The 11,400-nt window shown below is 44.2% G+C and overlaps 1 protein-coding gene across 1 annotated transcript in view; it reads left to right on the plus strand.

Annotated features, from left to right (window-relative positions):
- The window catches only part of LAMC1 (laminin subunit gamma 1), a gene marked incomplete at its 5' end in the record, with an annotated part of 65,441 nt that overhangs the window by 31,698 nt on the left and 22,343 nt on the right, over positions 1–11,400 (plus strand). The window contains one exon of the mRNA XM_017736450.1: positions 9,311–9,615. Coding sequence (XP_017591939.1) covers positions 9,311–9,615 — 305 coding nt within the window. The remainder of the gene's footprint in view (positions 1–9,310; positions 9,616–11,400) is intronic.

The raw sequence follows: 11,400 nt of genomic DNA on the forward strand, positions 1-11,400 counted from the left end.
AGCAGGAAGCATCCAATTTTATTTTCTTTATTCATAGTGTTCCAAAATAATCTAACAGAATTGCTTCTGTCCATTCATGCTAAGCCATGCTACCTTCTCGAGTACTTGTGTTTTTTGGCTAAACTCTTTTCTTAGAAATAGTCACTGCATTTAGTAGTACTTTGTCCTTCATGTGTCTCCAGATGGGATATGTGGGTGAACATGAACTCACACACTTGTGTGTTTACCACACCTTTGCAACTTCCACAAGCACTGGCAGTGTGTACAGGTTGTTCTCCAGAGGCAAAGTTGAAGGCATATGCTGGCTGTTACGTGTGAGTTGGGAACTGGAGTGCAGTTCTTCTCTGCTTCAGTAAAAATTTGGAAGAGCTTTGCTTTTGACTTTCCAAAACATATTTGAAACATAACTCAGTAGCAAGCTTTGTTTTGGACATGGCCTTGCTCCAGCAATGGTTTTGTCGAGTCTGTTTATCCCAATTTCTTCCCCAGCTTAATAGGCTGAGAAAGTAAAACCATTGTGCATGTGGGTGGTTGAAAATGGGCTCTATGGATATTGCTGCAATTTGTGTTCCATAAATAATCGTAGCTTGTGCATAAGCCTGTAATTGACTGAAAATGCATTACAAGTTAGCATGATGGCAGGTCAACTTCTGCTTAAAATCCATCGCTGGAGTCTCTTGGGAGGAGGGCAGGATGGAGAGACAGGAGATGTGCAAACCGTGCAGAGTTAAATAGCACGATTCAAATGTGCTCAGAGTTAGTTTTCTTAAATGTTTACTGAAGAGGGCAAAACTTAAATGCTTGAGAAAATAAAGCTGTTGAGTCTGCATCAGGCCAGGTGATGGATGCTCGCAGCAACAGTATTATTCCCAAACAACAGTGCTGTTAATTATGACCTGTCTGAAAAAAGTCTGGAGCTGGTGAGTGGGAGTTGGAAAGGCTGGAGGGAGAGTAAAATACCAAAATTCCAGAGAATTCAGCATTCTGTGCAGGGAACATTTCTGGCCTTCCTGTGGCTGTACTGCCAGCAGTGTGTGAGTCAGTCTGGAGGGTTGTGTTATTCCCAGAGCTGCTGAACTTGCTGCTGCTTAGAGCACTCGTTGTATATAGACATATCACTTAATTTGTTCTTAATTAAGCTCAACAGTACAAGCTGTGTGTTTTTGATATCTAATTCAGATAGGAGCAAAGCCAGGTGTTAGAGCTGTTGCAGGTTGTGCGCATATGTGGATCAGGAATGAGTGGGGAAAGTGCTGCCTTTTGACAGGGGAAAAAGGTTCAAAATGTTATTTCATAGAAATTAGTGGCTGATAAGTGATGAAGCCATTGAACTGGGTGGAGTGGCAGCGCTCCAGTGGGAGCTGGTGTGCCCACCTCCAGGAGTTCAGGGCCTGGAGCAGGGGGCATCTCACCCACACATATGGGCGCCATCCAGAATAATTTTCATGCTGCCTTTGGCTCTGGTCATCTGGGTTTGCTGAACTTCTGAAACTGAAGCATCACACATTCTTTGAGTGTGCTGGTTGAAAGAGCAGGGGGAGGACATTGAGCTGCTGGAGGGTGAGGCTCCTGGGAGGGCATGCAGAAGGAAAACAGGCCTCAGGAAAACCTGCTGAAATTCCTGCACTAACAACATTCACAAAATGCTTTTTATTTGACGTTTTTCCCCTCAAAAGTCAATAAGATCTAGTTGTTCTTTAAAGAAACGGTTTCACAATTCTCACCAGATTACCTGGTATTACATTTCTTGCAAGGTACTGCACTACAGTCCAATAAATTTATTTTCTTTTTACAAGAAATCATGTTTCTGCCAATTGGCTAAATACCAATTTATATTTAAAGAAGCTGTGATCTCAGTTTTCTTCAGCTATTTAAACTTTTGGAGTTTAAAAGTAGTTTTTAGTCTTTCTTCTCAGTCATTCTTCCAGCCCCACATCTCCACCTCTGAAAAGGTACAGTTGGAGCTGAACATCAGGAATACTCCCTCCAACACCTTCTACTGTCAAATTAAAATCTCTGAGGGTAAATTATTGAAGTGGGATTTGCTCTTTAAGTTGAATACTATGAGAATGACTTGAAAGTAGGTAAGATTCATTGATTTCTTGTGATTGCTATGGAGATGTGTTCTTACACAAGACACATTCATGAGAGATGCTTTTCCATGTTGCCAGGAATCAAGGATGGAAAGTGTCCAATTTGATGGAAAGCTTTTTGGGGCATCTTCTCTGGCCTGCTGCTGCCACCAGCTCTGATCTTCATGGAGCTGTGGTGGTGGTTGCTTGCTTCAGATTTTACTGGATGGTATTTGTATCTCCAACTTGAAAAAAACTCTTAGGAAAATGTAATCTTGCTTGGACCCCAAGGTCCCACAGTGACTCGGAATGGGTGGGAATTGTCACTTTTCAAGGGTTGTTACTACTGCATGCACTGTTGGTGTTGTCATTGGACTGTCAGTAATGAAAGGATGGTAATAACTGTGCATTCTTCTGCCAAGAATAAAAGGCAAAAGACAACTTTTTTGTCTTTTCTGCATACATAAATTTTTCTGATCAATTTTTTTTCCTTTTTTCTTTGCTTCTTGGGTAAAACTCCTGTTTTCTGAGGGTAAACTCCCACTTTCTTGTGTTCCTTCGTTTGTGGGAGTGACCTGTTTTCACCCATACCTATTGTGTATGGGTCATGAAGGAGCTTCTGGAAACTTGATACAAGCAAATGAACTTTACAAGGATCGCGACCCACAGTAACCCCAATCTGGCTTGTCTTGGTGCTGATACTGGTGGCAGGAGGTAGCTTTGCAGTCCAGAATCCAGGTACGTGAATGAGATGGAGCCCTCCCCAAAATGGCCCATGGCATCCTTGATCATCTGTGATCTGCTGTGCTTGCTAAGTGTGAAGTGCCTTTTTAAAATGAGCTTTTATCGTTTGTGCTGAAAAAGGACTTTGAGGCTTCCTGTGCAGTTAGGACTTTTGTGTTGGACATGAGATCTTTCCAGTCCCCAGTGAATAAACACAGCTGGCTGTTTTGGGAAATGAACTTAACATCTTTGCATCAAAGCTGTACAAATAAGGCATCAAGCTGTACCAAATTAATGGGTAAGGTTTTCTGACTTTTACACTGACTTAGAAGTGATCAAATGAAAAAATGCATTTTTTGCAAGGCTGCCTTCAGCCCAGAGCAGGGGGAAATAAGCCTCCCCTCTTTGGAAACATGACTAAAACAAGCAGCCTCGATGACTTACCGATGTTGGATTACCATGCAATAATTTACTAGGCAGCCTTTTGCTGTCCGGAGCCACCCACGCGCAGGAGTCAATGGTGCCTTTGTTCGGGAGCACTGGAAGAATGCATGATCTAATGGGGTGGTGGGAGTTCGCCTTTTTTCCAGCCCGCTCCAGGCTGTGCTCATTCCCCCAGTGCCCCAAACACATTTCCTTCCTGTGTCCCCATCTTAGAATGGGCTCCCAGAAAAAGCAATCCATGTTTGTCTCTCTGTCAGGCTTTTTTAAAACCCCAGCACCCGTCTGTGGTAGAGATCCACATGCCAGAATATTTGGTTTGGTAGGGCATAGCTTAAGAAAAGACTGTTAAAATCCTTCAGGCCTTTTTTGTTCATGATATATGCACATAAATCTTAAGACTCTTCAGGTGAGGACAAGAAAATAAACTTAAGATTTATTATTGCCAGTCTGTGTTCCTATAAAGGCCACAACTAGGCATTTGAGAACTGTTGTCTGTGCTTCTGCATGGAGTTATTTCCCTAGTGGCATTCCTCAGAAAGCAGAAATCCTTCATTTTCTTTTTTCAGATGCTGGATATCTTCCTCCTCCTCTACAAATTTTCTCAGAAAAGCTAGGGTGTAGTTCTAAAGGATATTTTCTCTAGAACTACAGAGGTTTCTTAGTTTTGGTCAGAAGTTTGGCTTTTTCATGCACATGTGATGCAAGTGACATAACTTAGCACTTACGTGTCTTGCAGGTGTTGGGCTGTTTCATGAAAGTACTTTACTCCTAAAGAACAAGTGACTCAGGGTGTTCCTCACTCTCCTCCCCTCCTTATAAGGTTTGTCCTGCTCTTGTTGCCCATCTGCATGCTGAAAAATCCTATCCCATTCCATTAGATGGGATAACTCATTCTCCTTAAATATTGCTCTCTCATTTACTGCCCCTGTGATCCAGGAGGGAAGGCTCTGGCGGGTTTTCTAGCCTGAGAGGCTGAACAAAATACTGCGGTATGAGAACTTGGAGTGGTCAGTTGGCTCAAGGTGCAGCAATTGGTCTTGAACAAGATCTTGTGAGCTTGCTGGCCTCTGTCTGCTGACATCCAAGTTTCTGTCCCCTGCAAGCTACATACTGCTCGTGTGAGGTTCTGGGATCTGTGTGTCTGGAAGCATCAGAGCCTGTCTGTTTTGCTCATGGCTGGTCTGGCATTGTGCTGGGTGCTGGGAGAGCTGATGGTTCAAGAAGGGCAGAGTAGAGGCAGGAGTAAGGGTGAATGGCATGGGGCGCATTTCGGTCTAGTAACTTGGGAAAGCTGGCATCTCTTCCTGGGAATGATGGGTAAACAGGTCAGAATTATAAAGCAAAATGAAATATCAGTTGTAACTGATTGCTCTCTGCCCTGTCACTGCAAAATGGAAATGAAATCCAGTCAAAAAGTACTAAGTAGGCTCTATTTGTTACTGGGTTTGTTTTCATTTTTTTTAACCTTTACTAAGACATAGGTTGTCAGCAAGTACCTGTGTGAGAAAAGCTGCCTTGAAACAGGAGCTAACCAAAGGAAAAACAGTAAAATTTAACCATTTCATTACTGCCCAGTGGATTTTGTGGAAAACAAATCTGCAAAGATTTCCTTCTTTGCCCAATGCATCTTCTCAGGTGGATTATTTTTTCCCTGGGCAGCAAAACTCAGTGGCTGTATGCAGGAGAGGTAGCATCGACTCTTCCTGTGTGCAGGGGATTTGAGTGGACAGATAATGAAGGAGGCTGAGTGTCCTCTGGGCTTATCTCACCCATGCATCTGCTCACAATTCAATACTTGTAGTCATCGTGCCAGCTGTTGGGACAGTTTTCCTGATGTAAATTATCCATCCATTCTGAGGGGCCTGAATACAAGGAGGCCTTTTGTTTGTAGAATGAATTCCTAACTTCAGGGAAAAGGGAGGAGTTTCTAAAGATCTAAATGGCATTTGCATACAATTTCCTGGTGGACCTTGGTATACTGAATTTGGTGATGACCCAGCTGAGGGAGGGCTGTAATTGCTGATGACAGCTGGCCAAGTCCAACAATGTGAGCAGGTCGTTTGGGGCAGTATCCCCTGAATCAAACAATGTTGAGCATTTTCAAAAATAAAGGGCTCTGGCAGTAGCCAGAAAAAAGTAGTTCTTTTCCACGGCAAGCGGCCACTTCTGCTGCCTCTCCAGGCACCCAGGACTTGTTTGGTCCTTTGAATCTGTAATTGCAATATTGTCTTGAAGGCTTATATGTGTGCTTGCTTATAGTAGAGAAAGGTATTAAAGGTTTTCTGCATCATCCTGAATTTTCAGAGGGGGCTGGTTATTGTGTCACCTTGTCACTTGCTGGTGAACAGCTCCATGCTTCGGAAAAGATGGATGCAGTTTTAAAAGGTGTGGCTCATGATTTTGAGCTCTGGATGCTTTAAAACACAACGGGTTGCACTTGTTAAGCGCTGAGCTCATGGTCACTGGTTCCAGCATCTGGAGTTCCTCCTGCAAAACAGATCTGCCACTTCTCAATACACACAGGGAAATGCTACCTTACACCTCACACTATGAGGCACTTCTAAGCCAAACTGAGATCCAGTCAGTACTGGCTTCCAGGAACAGAAGAACCATGTCTTTTTGTCTTCTAAATGTAATGTTTAAAACTGCCTTTCACCTGGTTATTGCTGTCACCATTTCTTAGCGTAATAACTGTATATATTTATTCAGCCTGGCAAGGCATGAAAGCAACCTGGGCTGCTTATCTTTTCTAGAAAAAGGCTCTGCAACCTCAAAGAGCTGCCAGGTTGCTAAGCACAGCATTTATGTTCAGCGTGAACAGTGGGGAAACACATTTCCGCACTGTGTCAGCTGGTCTTGGGTAAACTCCATTGTTCCAGCAGTATTTACCCGGCAAGGCACCACACAGCTGCTCTCTGTGCATTAACTGCATTCCTCTTTAATGCCATTAACTGCACTGCTCAAGGAGTTATGCTGCCAGCTGCCATAAATGTCTTTTTCACGTGGGTTTCTCAGTTGGGAGGGGTTTGGATGCATTTTCTTGGCCTGCCATGTGAAACTGGAGATGAAAAAGGGAAGGGTCCTTGCCGTTTAGCAGAGGGGGTTCCCATGGAAAATGTTCTCATGCTGCCCAGAGTGCAGTTGGCATGTGCTGTGCCTTTAGCTGAGCTGGGGCTTTCACAAGGAGCTGTGGGAGACCTTGTTGGGAAACAGGGATCATAATTCAGTTATAGTGGAGAGCGAAAAAAGTAGTTCTTTTCCAGGGCAAGCAGCCTGTGACCCGGCCTTTCATCTAGAGCAGAAAGTTGTGTGTGCGTGAAAGCACATGCTTGGCCCCCTCATCATTCCCAGGATTCTTTTGAAGCATTTGCTCCCCAAAACCATCTTGATGAAGCCTAAACACAGGGGTTTTGCTTCACACCAGAGAAATGCAGAAGAAGAAAACTAACCACCCCAATTCAAAAGAGCAGGGTATTCCTGACAATTCAGCTGACACAGTTTAATGACGTGATCTTCATTGTTGTCTCTGGTTTATTTTTTATCCCCTCTTGACTCAGGGAATGGCTGCTCTTGCCTGATGTTTTCCTATTTTCATTTGTCATTAAAGTTGCCCAAAGAAATCCCACCAGGGCTGACTTTCAGCCTTAGATTTTGCTTTATCTTACCATGTGAGCTCAAAGAAAACTTTCTCATTAAGCTGATGACACTTCTACTAGTGATAAAACTATGATAGTAGTTGTGGTTTTTAGTTGCTCTCCATCCAAGATGTTGGTGAAGTTCTGGGATAGGCTGCCGAGTTGCAGGTCAACACACTGGGGTATTCCTGCAGAAGGAGGAGGAAGTATTTGCTTCCTGGGCCCCTTGCCTTTACCTGAAAAAGATGTGAAGTCTGTCCTGGGTTTGTTTACCATGGACTTGAAAAAGATATTTGTGCGTGTCCAGCCTATCGTCTTGTGTCTGTCTTGAGTTCCTGTGTGTGCATGTTGTTCCTACCTCAAGCATATTTTGCCTTTAGTGAGGAGCTCTCTTTGAGAAGAGCCCATGTAGCAAGAGAAAAGGAAAGCTGTGAGGGTCTGATTTGTACACAGGATGCCTGCTTCTTGCCTTCATTGCGATTCGTGAGAAAAACACTCCCAAATACATGGAAACAGGATTCATTTCTTGTACTGGGTAGCAAGAGGAGGGAATGCATAAGCTAAGTTAGTGCTGAGTGTTGATCCTTTGGGAGAAAGCAGTTTGGCATTAATGGTGGTGCTTCCTTCTCACTCACCTTCTGTAAGAAAATCTCATTAAATAATCAACCCCAAACTAACAGAGAGCTGGTACTGAGCAAGAACCACGATTGTGAATGTCTAGCTTCCAGTCTTGTGCTTAGGTCATCCATAACTGCACACATGATATAAATAGGAAAGGGTATTTAGTGGGAAGTATTGGTGGGCTTGTATTTGTGCAGTGCCCCAGCTGTCCTGCATGTCACACACAGACAACACTACTTGGTGGGTGGTTTAAACACTTGACTGGTCTTTTTCTATTCTTGGGACACATAATTTTTCAGGTGCTGTATATCTTGATTTTTACTTTATTTTTTTTGGGTATGTTGATTTCTGGACCCTTTGCTGTGCTTCTCCTGCTGCTTTGGTTCCTCCCTCATGCCAGACAGACTTTGGGTGTGACATGCCTAATGCAGGCTGGCCCCCGGCCTAATCACAGTGGGGCCTGCAGGGCAGAACTGTGGTTTGTGACCTAATTCATGGCTGTCAGGTTGTGCGTGTGTCCTTTGAGCGCACTCTGTTCTTGGTGCCTGGTGCCGTCTGGTCTGCTCTCACTTGTGAAGGAGGTGAACACTTCAGCAAGTGCAAAGCCTCGTGTTAAAATTTAACATGGTACAGTTCATTCATTTTACAAGTTAAGGTTAAATCTGTGTGACTTCTGCAGCCTGAGAAAACCCCTTTCTGAATCAGCTGAAACTCTTCTAGTAGTGGGGTTTTTTTTGATCAACGAAAGAACCAGTGGTGGCTGCAAGTTCTGCTTAGAGCACTGTTTTTCTTGGAAGTTGTGGGAGCATAAAAGAGCATGGCAGGGACTAAACACCCAAGGTTTTATTCCAAACAAACTCCAAGTTGTTTTAGTAAGCTCCCTACATGATCCAGGGTGTCCTGATCGTACACAGTCTGTTTGCTGAAGTGGAGCAAGAACAGCTGGCACACAGCTGTATACCTCCTCCTGGGAACCCTTGGCCATCTCCTTGGCCAGCATGGATAGCAGATGAAGGTGGCTGAAGAGTGTTGTGGTCCTCTTGCATGGGGTAGATGCTCAAGTCACTGGAGAAGAGTCATTACGGCGGATGATGTGCTGACTGCCACAGACCAGTTAGGAGGGGAACAGAGGGCAAGAAGGTGGATTTTCTTTCATCCTTCTAGGAGATGGAGAGCTTGTAAATCATTGCACTCTGATCTGAAAAGTGCCTTGGTGACTTCAGGTGTGGGAAACTTAAACCTCGTTTTGTTTTTCCTGGGGAATGAGTAGAAGAGGGCTGTAGTTGGTAGTTCAGTGCTGGAGGAAAAGCTTTGTGAGCTGTAGAAAGAGATTGAGGTATTGTCTATTTAGGGAGGAAGCACAGGTACAAACCAGGCTCTACAGTGTGACTTGTACCTCTCTGGTTAATACTGTTTCTCCTACACATATATTTGGGAGAAATATCATCAAATATCATGATTGACTTGGGCCTGGCCTTAAATACACACAAACTACTCATGGGTCTGATGCAGTCTGTCATGTGTTAGGGATGTATGTGGAAGAGAATTGCAGCTTTTGAAATGTGTTTGGTTGCACAGAAACTTGTAGGTCTCTTTATCTACTCAGCCTGCTTTCAACTTCTGCTTTTGGTTCTTTCCCTTTGTCTTTGCTTGGAGATACAGTACTGGACTGGAAGAGATACTTCTGGTATTGCTGGACATGCTCATCCTTCTGGATAGTACTGGGAGATGTTTCTCCAGAGAGAGAATTGCAGTGCAGCTCTTTCCATTCCTCTCTGTTTCGAGTCTTTCTCATGTGTCTCCTCTCCCCCCCAGGAAAAGCCTTTGACATCACGTATGTGCGCCTGAAGTTCCACACCAGCCGGCCCGAGAGCTTTGCCATCTACAAACGCACGCAGGAGGACGGCCCCTGGGTGCCCTACCAGTACTACAGCGGATCCTGTGAGAGCACCTACCACAAAATCAACCGTGGCTTCATTCGCACTGGGGAGGACGAGCAGCAGGCACTCTGCACTGATGAGTTCAGCGACATCTCTCCTCTCACTGGGGGCAATGTGGCCTTCTCAACGCTAGAGGGGCGTCCCAGTGCCTACAACTTTGACAACAGCCCTGTGCTGCAGGTATGTGAACAGGACTATCTCAGTCAGGTGGTCTGAGTTGTGTCTGTGGATGGTGGCTTTGTGCCTACTGGGCTTGCACTACAGCCCTTACTCACAGTGAAAGGTCCTTGCACAGCTAAGTTGGGATGGACAATCCACAGAGACGCTTTTGAAGGAAGAGTTGAACTCTTGAGTCTATTGATAGTAAGTTTATGGTACAAAAAAGCAAACTAAGTGGCATTAAGGGTGATTTGTCAGTAGGTATCATGGAAGTCCAGAGGATGAATGTAAATAAATCTCTGCCTGTTTAGAAAGCAGCTGTGGACATTCTGCTGTTGTTTCAGATACAAGGACAGAGGAAGGTAAAGTCTCAGTCCAGGTAATATTTGAGGCATCTGCATATGTATTTCAAGGAGAAAAAAGTAAGAAATGTAAGATTCTTCTAAATACATAAAGCATTACAGGAGTCCCTACCCTGTTCTCTTACATGTGTGTTGAAGCAGAGGAGTTTGATTTTATCCTTGGTATTTTTCTCTTACAAGTGGCTTGGCAAGGGGGTTTTGGCAGGGTTTTTTTGTTATTGAACATTTTTGAATGTTTTTTTGCATTCACAGGAGTGGTTGGTCAGTGGTCAGGAGCATACTAGGAGTACCAGTTTATCTGATTTACTTGCCAGTTTCTGTGTCCTGCTTGATGACGTCTTCAGTTTATATTGCAACAAGGAGCTAAAGCTGTGGGGTTTGCCGGTGCTCGTTGTCTTCCTTTCAGAGCTGTAATTGCCATCACCTACCTTTGCTCTTAGAGCAGCAGTAACAGACTGAGATGAGCACCCAGCAGGGTCAGGGCTTGCCTGTCACCAATTCCCAGGCAGGAGAGCAGAATCTGGTGGGGTTGCTTCTGCAAACAAAAGTGAAATGAAAAATAAAGATTAATGGGAAAGGACGAAGAACTTCTGAAGTGGAAAAGAACCAGTTTGGCCACCTTGTTGGTGTAGCCAACCCTTGAGCAGAAAACCGTGTCTTATCATTAAGATGAATAGGGAGATTTCAAGTTAGCAATGTGTATAATTTTCTGATAAACTTACCTATGTAAGGAATAGTGACCTGACCACCACTTTCCTAAAATCTGTACCAACCCCTGGTGTTGCTTTCCAGAACTGAAGTAAATGTGTGTGTTGTGGTTAGCATTTCCATGTGTTTGTCAGTGTTTGTAATTCAGTAAATAAATACTATGTTTCTGGCTGAGCAGTGACACAGGTGCAGCACAGTTGTACATACAGGAATGTTTCTTTGTGTTCTTTTTATGGTGTTTGAAGGAAAATAGCATTGTAAAAGGTATAATAAAACCAAGGAGGTGCCAACATCAGTGGCTGTCAGAAGGTGATACAAAATTTGGCAATAGGCTGCATTTGCTGGCTGCTGCTGAAGGAGGGCACGGCAGTGTGTTGAAGATGCTGTGTAAATACTATGAAAAACTCCTATGTTGCAAGTCAGATCTGTCTGTTTGTCTTCCTCAGCCTCCCCCAGCCTCACTCATTTGTCTGTCTGTGTCTTTTACTCTGGTGCAATATGTCTGCAGACAAATGTACCCTAAAGCTTTTCCCACTGGTGCTGCATAGCTTTGCAGGACAACTACAGCCAGGCAGATACATACAATTAGCAAGCAATTGCCTGCCCTGAACTTTTTGCTGGAGAGGTTACTCAGTGCTTCCCAGTTGAGAGCAGTCAGGATGCAAAGAGGCATTGGAAAGGGTCTCCAGAGAGGAGCAGGGTCAGGAAAACCCATTTTAACCAAGAGGAGGTGGCA

The sequence above is a fragment of the Corvus brachyrhynchos genome, unplaced genomic scaffold (assembly GCF_000691975.1).
Source record: "Corvus brachyrhynchos isolate BGI_N302 unplaced genomic scaffold, ASM69197v1 scaffold155, whole genome shotgun sequence".
NCBI classification, from domain to species: Eukaryota; Metazoa; Chordata; class Aves; order Passeriformes; family Corvidae; genus Corvus; species Corvus brachyrhynchos.